The 21,013-nt window shown below is 35.6% G+C and overlaps 1 protein-coding gene across 1 annotated transcript in view; it reads left to right on the top strand.

The window, feature by feature from the left end:
• The window catches only part of LOC149417597 (acyl-CoA synthetase short-chain family member 3, mitochondrial), a 61,747-nt gene extending 41,302 nt beyond the window's left edge, over positions 1 to 20,445 (top strand). The window contains exons 4-12 of the mRNA XM_089640099.1: positions 3,831 to 3,975; positions 4,984 to 5,080; positions 7,800 to 8,008; positions 11,050 to 11,278; positions 13,947 to 14,106; positions 15,409 to 15,562; positions 16,434 to 16,579; positions 18,367 to 18,589; positions 19,913 to 20,445. Of these exons, the coding sequence (XP_089496225.1) occupies positions 3,831 to 3,975; positions 4,984 to 5,080; positions 7,800 to 8,008; positions 11,050 to 11,278; positions 13,947 to 14,106; positions 15,409 to 15,562; positions 16,434 to 16,579; positions 18,367 to 18,589; positions 19,913 to 20,190 (1,641 nt within the window). The 3' untranslated portion in view covers positions 20,191 to 20,445. The remainder of the gene's footprint in view (positions 1 to 3,830; positions 3,976 to 4,983; positions 5,081 to 7,799; positions 8,009 to 11,049; positions 11,279 to 13,946; positions 14,107 to 15,408; positions 15,563 to 16,433; positions 16,580 to 18,366; positions 18,590 to 19,912) is intronic.
• Positions 20,446 to 21,013: the final 568 nt, after the last annotated feature.

The following is a 21,013-nucleotide window of genomic DNA, read 5'->3' as shown; positions in this document are numbered from 1 at the left end:
ATTCAAATTCACAAGTCGCCGGAAATCAAGGTGTTGCCATATAAAAAAAATAATCAGTGTGGAATTTTACAAAAATTAATTCAATAATATTGGAGACGGAACATTTTCAAGTGGTGACGTCACAAGCCAAAAATAACAGATTTATTTATTTTATTTAAAAAAAACTATACATTTCAAAATTTTTTGAGTAACATTTTCGTAATCTTAGTAGAGAAATCTATCCACTCATTTTTTTCCAAGTCATTAGAAAATCCTTGCAAGTGGCCTATTGTAGCCTGAAACCATTTAGTTTATAGAAACAAAGGCTTTAAATAACTCCTAGAAATGCGTACACTAAATTCAGATGACAGTCACAATTTTCGTTTACAAGAATAGCTATGTAAATTGCCATTGAAGTGACTTAATTACTAATTACTGAACGGCACAATACAAAACTGTCCAGTCATAATAATATTAATAAACAATTAATGTTTAATTTCCCTCAATTTCCTTTGAATACTTTATTGATCGCGCGGTGGGTATTCTGAAACAGTGATTTGGTTATGGAGTTATTTCTCCCTCTGTTTCTGTTTTAGCCCCATCCCTAATTCTCTAATCCCTCTATCTATATATCTTCCATCGGATTACATGTTATACGGAGAAAAAATAGTGTTTCTGATTTATTAAGATTTTTTTTTGCTATCATGTTTAATTTGTAGAACTCCATTTTAATTTTTCGTTGTTCTTTAATAATATTTCAATAATAATATTTTTTCAAAACACATTTCATCTATAAACAAGTACTGCTGTAACAATTATTTAATAAGGAATAATTATTAGCCTGAAACACTCATCCACATTGAAAAATCTCCTGATAAAAATACATGACGCCGACGGGACTTGAACCCGTGTCCTTTCGATTTCCGGTCGACAAGATACATGACGCCCGAAGATGCATGATCTTTTATCAGGAAATTTTTCAATGTGGATGAGTGTTTCAGGCTAATAATTATTGCTTATAAAATAATTGTTATCCTTTGTGCTATGCATAAAAAATCTTGTCTTAAACATTAGTTTACCAAAAAATAATAATTAATATTTGACAAGTTCTAATATTCTCACCAAAAAATGTAGACAATTTGTCTCGACGCCATCTAGTGAGAGAGTTAGCACTTACAATGCCTTTCTCATATAAAATAAAGTTGGTTGTTTCAGGTGAAAAAAATGTAATAAGCAGTAATTGTTGAATGAAACACTAGTATATATTGAATTATTTAGCGGATAAGAGGGAATCCGCCATAGATCAGTGGTCAGAGCTGTCGACCGTAAATCGAAAGGACACGGGTTCAAGTCCCGTTGGCGTCATGTATCTTTTATCAGGAGATTTTTCAATGTGGATGAGTGTTTCAGGCTAATAATTATTGCTTATAAAATAATTGTTACCCTTTGTGCTATGCATAAAAAAATCTTGTCTTAAAAATTAGTTTAACAAAAAAATAATAATTAAGTACTGCTGTGTAATTATTATTATTTAAATAGCTGTTTCGCCCTAAAAAAAATTCTTTCGATAACTTTGTTTCGCCCTCTGAAGGCACTATCAAACTGAGCATTTCTAATTATTTTGGTAATCCGGTTAAGAACGAGATTGCAGGCCGTTTCCTGATAAACTTTTAGCAAATTCCTAATATATCGGAGCACGTGTTTATACGCCTGCATTTGCCTTGATAATATATAATGATGAAATGCGAAAATATTAAGATTTTCATGAACACGTGTTCCAATATGATAATACATTCGTATTTTACTAAAAGGAAACCTATTAATTCAATCGTAAATGGCTTTTCCGTTTTAAGCGGATTACCAATAATTTTATAAATTAGAAAAACTATTTTTTTCCGTGTACCTATTTACATTGTAGTTCTATTCGTGCAATAGAATAATCACTGATACTGGTGATAGGCATGCCTAAATGGAAAATTTATTTCCAGCACTAAAATTAGATTATTCTTCCAAGTTGCAGCATTTCACAAACCATGTTTGTTTTGCTTTATCATGATTTATATAGCATGTACGTATATAGATAGACGTGGTCAGAAATTATCCCCAAGGGTAGTGCTAGATGTTTATATTTGGCTTTTGTAGAAAAGTTGTGGGTTCGATTCCCGTGCAGCGAAAAATTTAATTTAAATAGATTTTTGACATCATGTGAAATCGTAGATAGATTGACAAATATACACCCAGTCATGTGCCATTTAAAGCGGTCGCTCCGAATACGTCGGGCCTGAGTTTGCTCCTGGATATTTTTTTTCTATTTTCAATTGCTAGATAAAGGCTTATAAGTAGAAATAACTATTTAATGCTTTGATGAGGGCTTTTCTATCAGTGATATTGGTTTCACGTTTCTTATTACTTTAACTTTATTAATAAATTTTGTTAAAATCACACAACAATAAAATCTAAATAAATCTATCAATAGTGAAATTAATATGTTTGCAAATTTTGATTCGTAAGTCTTTGAACATCTTTAGGTATTAATTGCAAAATATATTTGATAGGTTTATAATCTATTTGTAAAGCACTGTCGCTGGAAATGATTTGCGAAAAAAATGATGGACGTTTGCATTTTTGCCGACGACATTTAATCAAATCCGAAATTTGATGCAGTGTTTTGTAATTTTTAAAACGACGGAAGATGGACAATCCAATTCACTGTGCGATCAAAATGCAGATTTGAGCAAATTTCATTTCTCCAATTTCTCCAATACTTCATCCTTTTTTCTGATAGAACTTCAACATAGGTACCGTTATATTTACTGTCTACTAATTTTTCGTATTGAAAATATCACCAAAATTTTAGCAGAAAAAAAACTATGATTGTGAAAAAATATTATTTTAATATACTCACCTGTAAATTATTTTTAAAAATATGTATTTAAAAGTTATTTGAAAACTTTTTCGAATGTCACTTTTATGAAAACATTTTTGAAGATGTTTTTTGTGGGCCAGCGAGTAATCAAATCTTTCCATTAAAAAAAAACAACAATATAAATGTTACAGATGACGACACTACTTGACAAAAATCTTTGCATTTTAAATTACATTCTTCAGGATTTTACTTTTGTAAAATACATTATTTTTACAAAAAAAATTATGTATTAAAGTTATTGATATTTAACATTTTTTACGGTCATTTGAGCACACACATAAATAATAAAATACACATTGTATTAAAATCTTTGAAGTCATGCATTTAAGAGTTAATCAAAACCCCCTCGATCACAAGGCCGGGACACTGAATCAAATCAGTCTACTAACTTGTATTAGAACCTCTAAATAACGTATTTTTGTTTAGTTATTTAAATTAACTGAAATATTTTAAGATGTTTTAATACATAAGAATAAATATAAAAACAGAAACTTTAAAAAAAATCCCAAACATGTTATGAGGCTGCTTTGAATGAGTGCCCCGACCTAGTGATCTAGGAGGTTTTGGTTAAATAGAGCACTTTAGAAAAATTTCCTCCCAAGTGCAATATGCTCTATATTTGCTCCAATACCAAACATTAACAGCCTTAAAAACATGGTGTAAATATTGCGCGGCGCGTAAGATCAGAACAGTGACGAAGTTGATTTATTACCATGGCATTCGTTTGGTTAAACCAGGCTAAAGGCCGGCTTTACCACAACATGAATTGAAAATATGAAATGAATACGTTAAATGGGCATATAATAATATGATTAGTAAGATGGTTGCTAGATAATCCATATAGAGGGGTTCGTTGGAAGTGTTTAGGTGGTAGGCACCCGATTTAGCAAGTTAAATAATAGGATTTTTGTTTCTTCCGCAACAGGTTTCCCGTCTGGCAGGAGCTCTGGCCGCCCTGGGGGTGGGCCGCGGGGACCGGGTGCTGGTGTACATGCCGCTCATCCCCGAAGCCGTCATGGCCATGTTGGCCACCGTCAGACTGGGCGCCGTGCACTCCGTGGTCTTCGGAGGTAAATACTACATCCGCGCGCAACTTTAAATCTGTTCCCCAGAGGTGAAAGGTCAAATTAAGCCTTCCAGGATATTATATGTAACCTTTTTAAAGTCCTTTAAAAGAAATTTTATGTTTTAGATCAAGGCTGCCCAACCTTTTTAACAGTTGGGCAAAATTGACGATTTAAAAGTCACTGGCGGGCCACTGCGACTACTGACGGTTCCTATTTTTGTTACCTAAGCTTTTTAATCTCTTGTTTTATGCAACAAACAAATAAACATATTGAAATTTTATTGTCGTTTTTGAAATAATAAAATAAATAGCATCTACTGCCACATAACGAATCAACATTTTATGTAACAAAAATCTAAATCCAAGTAATTTGTACAATCAATATGATTTTTGACATAGTTTTTGTTTTAATAATTCTCCTATGTTAGGAGTCAGTTAAAATGTTGACAGTAGCAACAAATCAGACATATGTTGCTCAGTTAGAGATGTGCGGTATTTATTTTTTACAAAATTAAGATTAGAAAAAAACTTTTCACAAACAAAAAACAAGTTGATCCAAAACTTCCTTGGCACCAATTTCCAGAAATCTCCAAATTCTTCTGAAGAAGTTTCTAACTTTGAAAATATGTTTCCTGCAAAAAGGTTTTTCAGTGCAGAATGATTTTGCAGTTCAGTGAGTTCAAACTGGATATTGGCAGGATTTTTAATTTATGCAGCGTACCGGCTCCATTATATCATTCAACTTTATGTCCTTTGCACACAACGCCTCCTGGTGGATGATGCAATGATACGAAAATATTTTTCGATCCAAGTAATTTTCAAATTGGCGGGTATTTTGAAAATGGTTCACGCGGGCCGCTTATAATTCGTTCACGGGCCACAATGTGGCCCGCGGGCCTGGGGTTGGGCAGCCTTGTTTTAGATGAACGGCTGCGCAGCCTTATTCGTACCAATGTCGATTGAATATTTCGATTTTTTTGTTGATAAAACCATTAATTCCTTCGATTTACAGGGTTCGCAGCTCGGGAGCTCTGTGCCCGAATTGACCACGCACAACCCAAAGTCATCATTGCCGCTAGCTGTGGAATTGAGCCTAACAAAATCGTTAGGTGAGTTTACATTTCATCTCAGTTCTTCTGTCTCCTTGGTTTTCCGTTCACTTTATGCACTTTGAAGTTTATCATCAGTTTATGAATTTTAAAGCTCATTATAATCTATTTATCGATCAAACCTGACTTTGAGACAGTTCTGTTATTGAAAAGTGAACGATATAAGTTATAAGTAAGTATACGAGGAGGACTGGACTTTTTGGAGTCTGCTGTTCTCCAACATGACATCTCCTGCCTTGTCATGCCTACAAGCACCGATGCACCCTAATCGATAGCTAGCTAATGAAAGTTTTTGTTTGTAAAGAACTATATATAATTACTATAATATTAATAGCCGAAAGATTAAAAACTTTTTACATAAATTACTTAAAACTGTTTGGCACCACTGTACGGCATACAAGTTCCATGTACCTACTGTGCCACCTTAGCTACCAGCTGAGTAAACCACCGTAACAATAATAATTGACTCCAGTGTTCAGTGTAATTCGCCGGACTTGAAACATGAATTCTAACTTTGATTAATTTGTACAAAATTGCTGCAAAATAATGTACCTACCTACCAATGTAATCAAGCACATATAGATTTTCATAATAAAAATAATCCTTTCTTTTTTTATTCTCTCACATTCTTTATGTTAATGTATAGAAAATCGATCACCATAACACGGGCATGTGCCTAGCATGGTGGTCGAAAAATCCTCAATGCGTGTAACAAATAATTTCAATGAATAAAGAAACTTTAAAAAAAAATAATGGAACGGAGATGTCGAATAACGGCCCGTTCACACAATATGTCTCCGTTTTACTGTTCCGTTTTATTGTGTACGTTTTTTTTCGTCGATGGCGTATGTAGTTGTATGAGCGACTTCACACATGGCTCAGTATTCTGTATACAGTAAAAAATATCGTTCCGTAAAAAAATTACATTCCGTTTTGTCATCTAATACTGGACGACGGAACAGTAAAAATATACGGATACGTAGAATTTTAACGGATAGATACTGTGTGCGTGGCGGGAGGTGTGTGCGGGGTGTAGGAGGGGGAGGTGTTGTACCAATTCAACACGACAGCGTCCATCCTTGTAGAATAGAGGCGGCATCCGCGGTATACTGTTCACACGTCGCATCCAGTAATGACGGATCCGTTGAACGTTATACGGTGCCTATGTGTGAACAGAGCATACATTTATGACGTATCCGATAAAAACGTACCAGTAAAACGGACTCCCATGTGTGAACGGGCCCTTATGATTATTTTTGTTTTTACTTTATCATTAGTTTTATTATTTATTTATATATATTAAACGCCCAAAAGGGCCTTTACAAACATGTTATAATATGTACATAATAATTCAGTGGTACAGTAATGAAAAGTGAAATTTTCTTTTAAAATTACATAGAACCCATGCAGAAGAAAAGTATCATGCTAATCTTAATTGTTATTATTATCGAGGTACGTTAATATACCCTTCTTGTAACTATATTCCGTGCAGTTGAATAAACCACAATTTCTGGGAGAGTATTGCCAACTGCATGCAATCTAGATACAAGTACAAATGACTAAGTCCTGATATTGTTGTTGCAATTAAACATAATTTTCGATGGAATAGTTTTAGTTGGAATTTTGAAGGTGATTAGACTAAATAAATCAGGGCTGTCTATTACATTAATCATTTTTAAAATAAAAGTTATTAATCTGACTTTTGTCACTATCAAAGTCATTGTCTAGTGTTATTATATAATGTACTAGCTGACGTGTATCCGGTGTTGCTATGGGTTATCCTTATGAGAAAGACCTTTATCATAGACTTTTCTGTAGGCCTTTTAAAGATATACAATTCCGTAGTACATTATTTTGTTGTATATCATAAGGTTTAGCCAGCGTTAGCAATGTAAGCGCCCGAAAAAAAATATTTTTACGAGTTGATTACAAAACATCGATTTTTCTCTGCTTTCTATAAATATAATGTGCATGTATAATATATAAACCTTTCGGAAAAAAATCTCCAAGTGTTAGTGAAAACCAAATCACAATCCTTTGCGCGTTTAGAAGAACTAAGCGCACAAAAAGACAGACGCGGATAACGACTTTATTTTATACTATATTGAGATTATGTTACCACCATAATACTGGCATTTGCCTAGTTTTAAGGTGCAATGCTGTCCGAAACGTTGGATAAAGAAGGAGGTAGCACAACACGGCATAATACCCCAAAAACAAATCACTATAATCGTCGAAACTTGTTAACGCGATAAGTGGTGCGCGTAGACCGGATTCGTTAGTTTTAGTTAGAGCGTTGAGAGAGTTGGAGGTCAGTTGGAGGTAAAAAGCGGAACATATTTTTTCGTATCATGTCTAATACAAATATTACACATCAATGTTGACAGTAAATGTAGTGCTTTAAAATAAATCGTTTTTAATATTTAATGTTCCTACCGCTAAGACATAGGTATCTACGTTGTAAATCTCTCTCTGTTGTAAATTTCTCTCTGATGTCGTGTAGAGAGTCTTTTAAGGGAAAGGAGAATAGGTCTCTTTAAAGAAATAAAGAAGAGGATGTTCTGGGACAAACCTTACCCAATGAATCCTTCACAGTCACCAAACATAGTGAACCTTTTGGGGTGACCTAAGGCAAAGGTGTTGGTTATCCAATTAATAGTTAACCCAAACCTGCCTCCAAAATCTCAGGCGATTATTTAACGTTCCTTTATTTTTCAAGGTATAAAGAAATATTGGACGAGGCTCTGGCCGCATCCGAGCATCAACCCAACCGCTGCATCATTTACCAGCGTCGTGAGGTGCTGACCTGCGACCTGATGGAGGACATGGACCTCAACTGGAATGACGCCCTGAAGATGGAGCCGCACCCTTGCGTGCCCGTTGAGGCCAACGAGCCGCTCTATATCCTCTACACCTCTGGAACTACAGGTACAACAATTCCATGGAATCTCCAATAATCTAGTGGAATTTCATAATTTCTATAAATCTTTTGCACACATTTCCGAAGCGTAAAATTAAATGTCTTCATAATTAAATATAAAAAAATTAAATTGTATTTCTCTAAACAGTAGAATTCTTGTCCAAAAAAGTATGTTAGTAAGTAAGTTAAGTAAAATCATACGATTTGTAAGTAGGTACTTAAATTCCAACCTACTTAATTGAAAAAGATTTATTTTTTTTATTTCAAATAAAGAATTATATAATTTGTCCAAAGGGAAGTGACGTTCCATCCTACCTTAATATTATGTAGGTACCATAATATCATTTGAAAAATAATCTCTTTTTTTCATTCTTTATTTTGGCTTTCACCCATTAGGGGTGATCTTGGCCATTTACAATTAAAATAACGTAACATATATAAACCAAACATAACATAAACATAACATAACATACTTAACATAAACGGTACAGAGTTGGTAACAGTAGGTTATCACAAAATTATAAACATAGGAACCTGTGTACAATTGGGCGCTTTTCGTTATTTAACCAAAGATTTTTCTAAAGTTAGAAGCGTTTTTTTTTAAACAGAACTATGAAATTGGCAATCTTATAAACAAACACAGCATATGAGAGTAAACAAATGTGATTATAAAACATAAAGATAACGCAAACATACCATGAACATAACATAAACACAGAGATGTGCAAAATGGGTACCCAAAACCATTTGAAATGCAAAATGGAAATGGGTCAAAACTTTTCCATTTGAAAATGCAAAATGCAAAATGGTTTTTAGAAAAGCATTTCAAATGCAAAATGCAAAATACCCATTTTCAAAATGCATTGAAAATGCAAAATGGTTTCTCAGGTCAAACAATTAAAATAAATATAGAATTTTAAACAGTTTTGTCATTTAATAATGGACATCAATTTAGAACAAACATATTACATGATGGTAAATCAAAAAATGCCACGACTACGGATTATGAACCAAAAAAAAATTGCGCGGGACAAATGTTGCCAACGTAAAAACATAGAAACTGCTATCTAACATTTAATATTACAGCGTCATGGCCCCATGTTCAGTATTTGAATCAGTATTTTTTGTAATGGTATCACCCAATTGCCAGGGCTTCTACCAGGGAGCAACTTGACAAATGTAAATTATCTCTCATAGCGTGGTTGAGGACCGACTGATATTTGGGGCTTATGAAAAAAAGATGAGTGGAGATAGTAGGAAGAATGTTGCAAAAAAGCATTTAAAATGGAAAATGCATTGAGAAAAGCATTTAAAATGCAAAATGCAAAATGGTTTTTAGAAAAGCATTTAAAATGCAAAATGGAAAATACCCATTTTGCATTTTGCATTTCCATTTGAAATGGATTTATTTGAAATAAAGTACATCTCTGCATAAACATATCACAACATAACATACACATAACATATCATAAACCTAAACCTACCATAAACATAACATAAGTATAACATAAACATAACTTAACAAAAACAATACAGAGCTGGTAATAATAGGTAATTATAAAAATAGGAACCTGTATAATCTTCACTGAACCATTAAAACGGCCACCATCTTGAACCGGACAAGGAATGTACAAAGCAATTTACAGACAAACGAAATACACGAGTTAAAACTGGATTTCGCTACGCTCAGTCAACCATTATTGATAATGAATGAGTAATGATGTTTTGTTTTATTCAAGTCAAATAGTAGCACTTCGTTGTTGGCAGGGGGTGGTATAAGTCCGATCGAAAATTGGAACCGAAACATTGTGACATATGATTGCCTAACTGTATCCATTAGTGTATAGTAATAATAAGTAGGCTCCGAATGAGAATTTTACTGTAATTATTTTACTGCATAAGGCGATGCACTACGTCGTGTAGTATTTTAAATTGAACCGCTATCAATAACAACCCTTAAGTAGATGGCAATAAGGTTTAAATTCCCGCTTAACACCATCCGCCTGTTTTGATTTATGCAAGAAAAAAACATGGCCAAAAAGTGCCTTTTATTTTATTTTGTGGATGTTCAGGCATAAATATTTAATTTTTTTCCGATCATTTTATAAATAACTTAATTTTCCACATTATACAATAAAATCATAACCGAAAATGGGTTCGTAAGTAGGAGATTTTGAACTTTAAAGCAGTTTTCATAGGCCTTATACATTATTTTTTTCTGGGCTTATAAAAATACATATCTAAAAAATACTCGATCGTTTCAAAGGCCAAGATGTATTCTACTCGCAGTATTTAATTAAAGCATCTGAAACATTTATAGGCGACCAAATTTTCATACCAAAAACACATGATTTTGCATTACTACGTATGGCATCGCCTTAAGAATTTTACTGTTTTAGTAATAATAAGAAGGTTCCGAATGAGAATTTTACTGTCTATATATTGGCATATTTATGGTTTTTTAGGACTAATTTGTTTCATACTAAAATCCCGAAAATATCGATGTAGTGAGTGGTTTATTTGTGGTTGTTGGGCTGAATTGGTGGCAATTATTTTTGGGGTATTATGCCGTGTTACTGCTTCCTCCGTATCGAGCGATATCACTTCTACAAAGATAAAAACGTACTTCACCGCAATCCTCACATCTACGCTAAAATAAATCACGATAATACTATTGGCCGTGAAAACCTCAAATCATACCTAATCTTGAATGTTCATTTGTTGACCTGTTTATTGATTACTCCCTGTTGTAACTTTTTCGCAGAAAATCATTAAATAAAATTAAAAAAAAAAAAAAATGGATTTTATTTGTGATAGATAACAATTTGCCCGAACGACTTCTTAAGCAGGCGGCAGGTATTGTTATAATAGTGTTTATTATAGAATCATTTCCCGAATTATCAACAGCTATATGTCATCTGTGGGTGACCTCTTAAACTATTCCCGATGTGCTAAAAGCATTTCTACTGCACTAATAATCATCAATCACACTCTAATAAACTGGAACCGAAACACGGACTGTCGAAGTCAAATCTTATTTCTATTCCAGACAAGCCCAAGGGAATCCAGCGTCCTGTTGGAGGTCACATCGCCACGCTGGCCTGGTCCATGCGCGCCATCTACGGAATGAAGGACGGGGATGTTTGGTGGTCGGCCTCCGATCTTGGCTGGGTCGTCGGGCACTCCTACATCTGCTACGGCCCGCTGCTGTACGGCATCACGTCCATCATGTACGAGGGGAAGCCTGACAGGACACCAGACCCTGGACAGTACTTCAGGTAGGTACCTACCTATCTAGCTTAATTCGGCGGCCACCTCTAATGCATATTTTAATTCCAGATAAGTTTAGACGATTCGCAGACGAATACGTCTCAATATTGTGGTGTTATTTTAGCTTTGAATCCTATTGCTGAGGATCATGACTCCCACTCCAATTTCCATAGTGGACAAGGATCCACCACTCCTCGCGGTTCTGCGATGCGAGGACACCGACACCGACATATCGATCGCCAGTGATTCTTGGTCCCTCCAGCGCATTGGTGACCTTCCTCTGCTTCTCCTGACTTCCACTTGGCCAGTGACTATAAATTTCCCCCAATTGGAATCCTCAGTTTGGCAAGCAAAGCATCTTAAAATACTTTGTGTGTATAAAATGAACAAATTCATTTGTGCGCCTGACTGTCCACGTAATCCTTAGCATTTTTCTCCGGCACTACCTTTCGAGAGTGTCTATCTCCTTTCTTTTGCTGGCTCTAAGTGTCTCTAATATCCTAGTTTAAATTATTAATTTGTGATTTGTGAAAGAACATAAAAAAATCAAATAAAATTTACTTGCTCACTGTGAGTTTTGACCTCCAGCTTTATAGTCGAAAGCCTTACCTCTCGATCAAGGAGGCCGTCATAACTATGAAAAATCCAATAAAAATCGTGGGACATGTCAAAAAACGCAATGCACATACTTTAGCTAAAGTGTCCACTGCCCAGGTTCTACCATATACATTGTACACGTTCTACCACACTGACTGAAGTTATAAAGCGTTGTTCAACATTCATTGTTCATTGTTCAATGTTAATTCATTGAAACAATAACTCCGAATAAAATTGCGCGCGAAACACAAAGCCAGCAAGTTACACAATTTGTGTAGAAAGGCGCTGGGAAAATAAGGGAAAAGTTTGATGCACCGTGCACCAACTTTTCATTATATAAGGTTTAAAGCACAATGGCTTACTTTTTAACCTCAACTTTTCATCCAGTGCAAATAATACTAGATAAATCTTGTTTCTTCCCTCTTAATACACACAGAAAAATTAGTTTTGCTAATTTATTTAGAATCTGAGTGTAGAAGTGATAATATATGATTTGAGATTTTCACTGCCAAATGTATTATGGTAATCTATTTTTGGGGTGTTATTCCATGTTGCGCCAAATCTTTATTTAGCCAACGTTTCGGACAAAAATAACGGTGTCCACATATACATAGTGGGTGTCCATTATCAGAACCTAGAATATATCACTATAGGTGATAATAGATCCGATGTTTACTGAAATTTTATCAGGAAACCGGTTAATTCTTTCTCTACAGGCCTGAAATCCCATTTAGTAAAGAGATTTTTACTAATAATAATTAGTAATACTCATTATTCTCAAAAACTTTATTAAAAAATGTTTTATTTAAACATAAAAAATATAATGAATAATCCACTGCCTAACATAAATACTCAACCAGGGCAATAAGCCAAAATATACTGTATATTCCCAATTTGCATACATATATTGGACAGAGAAATATTAAATTTCATTGGCGTAAGTATAAAAAGCCGTACCTACTCAAACAAAAAAAAATAAAATATGAAATGAATAAATTCAAAACTAAAGTAAATACATGACTGAGAGAACAGAGTCATAAACAACTTGCAATCTAAAGACAAAAATATAAAAACACAGTCTGTAAAAATTATAACAAAAATATTTAACAGTCTTAAAAATATTATAGAATCTGGGAAATATTGAAAAAATGAATTGGAGAGAACAATCTGTAAATTGTCGTTAACTCGCGATCAGGAAAAAATAACAAAAAACAATTTTAAGTATATGTTTTAAGTCAAAATTTATCCCTCGTATTTCTTTCAAGTCTTTTCAAAAAACATCCCATCTCTTCTAAAGTCTAAGATGCACTTCCTTTATCCAACTTATTTTGAATTTGTTCATTTAAATATTCATTTTTATGGAAACGATTACCAAGAACGCCCTCAAATTCTGAAAGCCAAATAAATTCTAGAAAAAAATTTTTTTCATTGTTTGCAAAAAGTTCAGGAAATCTAAATCTCTTCGTAGGATTTTTCGGAATTAGCCCCATTCCATTGTATGTATAGAGTCCCTGTAATATACCAACATAATTTATTATATTGTAGTCATTTATGGACAGTAGGTACATATTATTATCCTTACAAACCCAAGTAAGTTTGGTTTCACAGAAAAAAACTGGGCGTTTTGAATAGGGATCTACCAGATTCTTGCAGTATGACCAGCCACTAACTCCATACAAATATCAAGTGCGTCCAACATTTGAATTTAGGGGTCACCTCTGGGCTGGAGTTTCCAAATAAATTATAAAGCTGCTAGGTTCTGTACAAAGGAGGCGGAATTTACCTATGACGCGAATATGAATAGTATATGAAATCGAAGTCGCCCACGAGCGACATGGCACTACCAAATGAATTCAGGCAAACCGGGTCGGTCAGGAGTCAGAATAACAGATGGAGGGGTATATTTGAGATGTAAGAATGTGAATAAAGCAATGAGTGTGTTCCAAGACCGATTTTTAAAGATTCAACGGATCATTCTCTCTGTCTATGACTGTAGAGACCCCTCTTATAAGGCAAAGTAAAAAAAAAACGTGAGTTTGTATAAAATATAGATGTTATTAAAATTCATGACTGTTTCAGAATCATTCATCAGCACCAAGTGAATGCCATTTTCACCATCCCCACGGCTTTCCGAGTCATCAAGCGAGAGGACCCGGAGATGAGGTTCAGCAGAAAGTACTCCACCAAGACATTGAGGAACGTGTTTGTCGCTGGAGAACATTGCGATGACGAGACAAAGGTTAGTAAAATTATGGTATCCTTTTGGTTTATTACTTAAATGTTAATATTTAACGTAGTTCGGTAATCAATTATGGATCATGAAATGGTCACTCTTTAAGAAGTAAGAAATAGTGTTACATTAAGCTCGTTGTCCAGGGGTCGGTGAGAAAGGTCAAGACCCTACGCGAAAAAGTTTCACACTGAATTGCGCCGCAGACCGTTACTTTACTTTAGAAAACTTAATTTTCTGCTCAGGGTCTCACAGCATTTGGTTTATATCGATTGCTTTCTGACCCGTGGGACGACTGGCTTATACTTATCTACTTATTCTACATAATTAATTTTCGCTCACACACTAAAATTGCAATTTGAGAAGCTCTGAGAAAAAATTGTTATTACATTTTTTAATCTACTAGGATCACAAGAGCTTGGACAGGTATTTTTTGAAAAACACCTGTTGCATCTCAACCATGCAATCATCACAACTCTGGAGTCATTTACATTAATTAATAAACCCCAAAATATTAATAAATTCTCGATAATTTTTTGACAATCTACCAGGAGTACAAGAATGTAAAGACGTATTTTTTATCAAGGGCGCTGTACTAGATTTTAGGTATTATCAGCGCCTTAGTTAGTCGGAGTGGCTCCAATTGCGCCTTCACAGGGCCAGCCCTGCAGTTCTCAAAATTTTAATAGTTTTAAAATATTCCAAAATATACCAGGATCATTCAGCTCGCCCGAAACGAAAATAAATTTTTTTAGAGAAACATTATAATTTTTAATTTTTTTATACAATGACATCCCGTGTTACGAATAACCTGACAATATTTGAAAATCTCCTACTACCACCACAGTGTTGCTTGTGTTGTGATGCCCAAACGTGATGTCAAATCAGCCAGCGACCGGTCGAATGAACAATAATCTACAATGCACAAAATCATTTATGAACAATCTACAATGCATAAAAGAAGTATCTCATCAATGCAATATTCATAACTCTGGAGTAATGTAAATTGCAAAATCATAATTGACAGGCGTTTGTGTTATTAGGTGTTATATGCGTGCTAATTGCGCCTTGGCTAGGACTTTAATATTATGTAAAAAGTTAGTTACTGTGTTGTCGATTACGAACTTTTTTTTATTATAATGACAGAAGTTCACATTACATGTCACTTACGTTACAGTTTACATGTCACTGGTCACTGTGCCATGAAAAACAGAGCAGGTATTTCAAAGTTTTTTCTTTTGGATCATTTTACTTTTTAGAAATTATTATTAATGTATTGTATAAAATAACAGAGCATGTTTTCCTTTGCAGACGTGGGCTGAGAAGGTGTTCAATGTGCCCATCCTCAACCACTGGTGGCAGACAGAGACGGGGCACGCCATCACGGCCACCTGCCTGGGCTTGGACCAGGGGAATGTGCGCCCACCCAAGTACTCTGCCGGCATGGCCGTGCCTGGATATGATGGTAAGACACAAGATCTCAGCGCTGGATCATTTATTATGCTACTGATATGTGTCAATAGTATTAAAAAAAGGAAATTATTATTTAGTGTTTAGTGAAGGACACTTCCTATCCCTGCTTTGAAGTATGTCGTACGCAGTTTTTTGTCATTTTGTTTTCTCGCTATTATTTGCTGTTTTATATTGCCAAAAACGGTTACTCAGTACACTAATTTATTATTTCTTAGATACATAAACAGGAAATTTATGAAAAATGCTTGTATTACAAAAAATGTCTCTAGACTAATGCGTCTGCAGAATTCGTTTTAGATTACACACAATAACATATTAGCAAAGAATGAAACAAAATAAATAATATAAACCAAGTTTACATAATAATACAGGGGGTCTGGGGGTACAGTGCGCTAACTTTGGGAGGTGATTCTACATAATGTTTATTCACCAATTCAAAACAAATAATTCAACTTTTTACCTAAAAACTACCTTAAAACATTAGAATTTCGACAAAGTTATTAATATTTTTTATTTCTAAAATTATGAAGAATCACCCCCCGAAGTTAGCGCACTTTACCCCCAGACACCCCGTATTTTACCTACAACATCTTCCAAAATAGCAAAATTCAGCGCATGACAGTGCAGGGATGTCGGGCCAATGTATACATAATATACTTCTTCCAAGTTATTGAACTACTATGTTGACTGAGTTGCAGGAAACTCACCGAAAACAATAGCCCGGCATTGGATGTCCACCTACACTATTAGAAAACAGTTGATTTCACTGAAATACAGTTTTAAAATTACAAAGCTTTCTACATTTTATAAAATAGCAAAAATAATGCAAACATTTCGACTTGAAACATATATAAATGTTCCAGTGCGAATCCTGCGCCTGGACGGCAGCAGGGCGGACCCCAACGAGCTGGGCCGCATTGCTGTGAGACTGCCCCTTCCCCCTGGCACTGCCTCCACACTGTACCTCGCTGATGAACGCTTCCAACACGTTTACTTCTCCAGATTCCCAGTGAGTATTTATTTATTTTTTTTTTTTTTTTATATTTACTCCACACAGGAGGCCCTGAAGAAAATAATTTCCCTCAGGGCCTATGTCATCTTTGGGGATGCTGTGTGGAGGGTCTTTTTGTGGAGAGGAAGGAGCGAACATGGGTCTTGAAGAGTCCCATGTTGTAGGAGGGAGGAAACACAGAGGCCGGCAGTTCGTTCCACAGCCGAGCTGTTGAACTTAAGAACGAATCGTAGAAGCGACCCGTTCTCATGTGACAAGTGTCAACTGTGTACAAATGTTGGGCGCGCGTTTGGCGTGTATCCCGACTACGCACCGGTGCCGAAGGGATCAATGACGCTAGTTCCTCAGAGCATCTTCCATTGTAATACCGATAGAACAAGGACAGCATACCTACCTGACGCCTGTGCTCTAAAGATTGCAGTCCGTTTGTTAAGATTGGGGAATCTATCAAACGGACCGCCCGTTTCTGCAGAGAGTCAAGGGTTTTTTTCAGGTATTTTGGGGCTCCAGACCAGAGATGGCTGCCAAACTCGACAGTAGGGCGCACTTGCGATTTGTACAGGGTGAGCAGTTGTGTACTATTAAAGTATCTGCGGGCCCTGTACAGTACGCCCAGCTTCTGAGAGGCCAACTTTACTCTGGCTTCGATGGAGCCCCCGTACCTGAGCTGGTCACTTATAGTTACACCAAGCATATCAATGGAAGGCCTGTTCGGAAGATTGCTTCCGTTGAAGGAGACTAGATTATCATTTGGATCCCTTTTAGACGTAATCAGACAGGATTGGGTCTTTGAAACATTAAATTCGACGAGATTATTTTTACCACAATTCAATACTTATGTATGCACAATTGTACATAGTCCAGTCATTATAGATTTAAGGTGGAGATAAATAGTTGCTTGATATGAAACTGGTGTACATGTTCCTCAAAGCGTGTTAGGACTCTGATGAGACACTGCCATTTGGAAAATGTGGATACTTTTGTGATTTTCCAAAAATTTCTCCTTACTTACACATTTCTTACACAGCGTCTCTAACGGTGAGATTCTGGCGTAAATCAATTTATTTGTCCCGGAGTCTCACTCTCGGGCATGTCACCATAACATATAATATTGCCGATTGAGTCGTACAAATCTGTATCCGAATTCGCCCGTGGGAAGAGCGATACGCTATTTAAATATATTAGATAAAAACATATTCTTCGGGAAATTCAATGAGTTTGTAAGGTTTTTGGCGCTACATTCTCACTGTGAAAATGGTACTTTTACAATTAGTTAGATAAAATATCTGTAATGTTGTAAAAATTTTTGTACACAAATAAAATTTTGCAAGACCTCTCCTCTGTTGTTAGTCAACCGAAAGAGACCCTCATGGCTGAGAATGTTTCTCAGCCATGATAATGTTTAAAATTACACCTGTTCTTCCCATTTCATATCCGAAATTTTTATGCAATAACTGTTACATGGGAATGGTCCCCAGGTCATATAAATTAGCGATGGGTCTGACTCATTTGATTAAGAGCGGGAGTCATGGTACCTGTACGCCACTCCTTATCATGAGAAAAATAAGATGCTATGAGGTTAATAGGTGTAGGTAAACATACGAAATATGTGAAAAAAAAAAGAAAAAGAGTTACCGTTTAATTGAGCCGTGGCACAGTTGGCCGTGAGTCGTAAGAATACAGCTCATCAAAAATAGGTAGCTCAATTGTGAGGCTCGTTCATGAATGACGCATCACTAATATAAATTCAATTATTAATAACAGAACTGTGTTTTTCCTATCAGGGCTACTACGACACCATGGATGCCGGCTATGCAGATGAATACGGGCACATTTACGTGACGGCAAGAGACGACGATGTGATCAACGTGGCGGGGCATCGGCTCTCCACCAGTGCTCTGGAGGATGTGGTGTTGGGGCACCCTGATGTGTCGGATGCCACCGTGATCGGGGTTCCTGAGAGCACCAAAGGGGAAATCCCACTTTGTTTGTTTGTCATCCGACCCAGTAAGTACATAGTACATCTACGTATTATAGATTAATATTTCTCGAATTTGGGTTAAGGCGATGCACTACGTCGTGTAATATTTTAAATTGATCCGCTATCAATAACAACACTTACGTAGATTTTTTTTTTTTTTTTTTAAATTTTAAAAAGAAAGACAAACATTCCCAGGTTATGAATAACCCAACAATGTTTGAAAATCTCCTACTACCACCACAGAAAGCCGAAAATGTTGCTTGTGTTGTGATGGAGGACTTAGCCAGCCGAGGAATCGAACACGCGACGCTCGGGTGAGACCCAAGCGCTATGCCCACTCAACCACTGACCGGTGATGGCGATAAGGTTTGAATTCCCGCTTAACACCATCCGCCTGTTATGATTTATGCAAGAAAAAAACATGGCCAAAAAGTGCCTTTTATTTTATTTTGTGGAAGTTCAGGCATAAATATTAAATTTTTTTCCGATCATTTTATAAATAACTTAATTTGCCACATTATACAATAAAATCATAACCAAAAATGGGTTCGTAAATAGGAGATTTTGAACTTTAAAGCAGTTTTCATAGGCCGATACATTATTTTTTTCTGGGCTTATAAAAAGACTGATCTAAAAAATACTCGATCATTTCAAAGGCCAAGTTGTATTCTACTCTCAGTATTTAATTAAAGCATCTGAAACATTTCTAGGTGACGAAATTTTCAAACCAAAAACACATGATTTTGAATTAATACGTATGGCATCGCCTTAAGTCCTGCCTACTTATTTGTCAGAACCAAAAGACCACATAATAATTAATATCATATTTCAAAGTAGGTAAATATTATTATGTAGACTTTTTCACTAATTTTCAGTATGTTTCCATTCAAATTTGATTATATGTAGTAAAGCATTAGAAATTAAGAAGGGTTAAGCCCGTCGTCCTATGCGTCGGTAAGCAATTGACAAAGGCCGAATGCTGCAACACCCTGCGCAGATAAGTTCCACAGTGAAGTGTGCTGCAGACCGTTACCTTACTATAGCGAACTTAATTTTAGGGTTATGTCGATTGCTTACCGACTCGTGGGACGACAGGCTTACTTAGAATGGATGTAAATTACTTAAGTTAAATTCTTTTAGTTTTAACAAAAAGGTTACAAATCGATTATAACAGGGAATTGATACTTCACTCCAATGTACAGTTTTCCTTTTCACAATAATTTATCTACAAAAGCATAGAAAACAAAGTTTTAATAACGTGTATTAAAGCTATTGATATGCAATAGGATTTGTAACCCATCAATATCATAAGCTTTTTCATTTATATAATTATAATTCCATATTTTCAGATGCCTTGAGAAACGAGTCAGAGATAGCACGGGAGCTGGTATGCATGGTGAGGGAGCTCATTGGACCGATTGCATCCTTCCACAAGGCGGCCGCTGTTGCCAATCTCCCGAGGACCAGGTCAGGAAAGATCCTGAGGAAATCCATGTCCAACCTTGCAAGAGGAAAGCTGGTCAAGCTTCCAGGAACCATCGAAGATCCTACTGTCTTCCCAGATATAAAGCGAGTCTTACGCGCGCTAGGTTACGCCAAGAATGCCCCGGATCCCCAGTTGCAGTAGCTTCAGAATAGATAAAAATTATTAGTTTTAATAATTACTATTATGGTCCGCCACTGAGAGCTCCATTGGAACCTCTCTTTCTATTATGTGCGTCATTTACGAAAAAGTAGGAGAGGTTGCCATAGATCAGTTAGCGGTACACCTTTAACTAATCCTTTATGTGCTTAATCCTTTTAATAATAAGTGTTACAGTTTTTTAGTCCCGCTTTGGACACAATCATACTTTGGCAAATGCATAGCATTTTCTACCTTGCATAACATGTACTTTGTAGTAAAACAGATCTGGAACTAATTATAGTGTACAGAAACTCATAGTACACGCGGGACACTGGTGAATCTACATCAAATTTGGAGTCTATTGTTGGATTTGATTTCAGCTTTCGTTTTCGAGTAAATCGAGTCCGAAGTTGGATTTTTTTAGTTAATTTTTTTTTTGTAAATCATTCGCTAGGGGGTTACTATCAGTTATTTATTGTATTCCAAAATTCATCAAATGTAGAACTGGCTCCAAAAGTTGTTTAAACCTTTAGTTGGAGGAAAAAATGAAAATTATGTTTTCTTTGGTTCTGTATGTGATGTAGGTTCCCCAGTTTCCCGCTTGTACTTCTAGTTTCCGGACACCGCGAATACATAAGCAACTATATTTGATAATTTCAAAGATATTTCATAGATTTCACTATTTTTCCTAAGTTTATTTTCAATATCAGAACAGGCATTCTTTTAGGTAACATAAGCTTTCAATACTTTGTTATTGACAAATACATATTCGTAAAGTACACAGAGCCGGCCCTGAGCCGAAACCGCACCTGGCGCTAGTAAAATC

Source organism: Hesperophylax consimilis, chromosome 15 (genome assembly GCF_061612785.1).
Source record: "Hesperophylax consimilis isolate HC1 chromosome 15, BYU_Hcon_1.0, whole genome shotgun sequence".
NCBI classification, from domain to species: Eukaryota; Metazoa; Arthropoda; class Insecta; order Trichoptera; family Limnephilidae; genus Hesperophylax; species Hesperophylax consimilis.
This window is presented reverse-complemented; position numbering and strand designations above follow the sequence as displayed.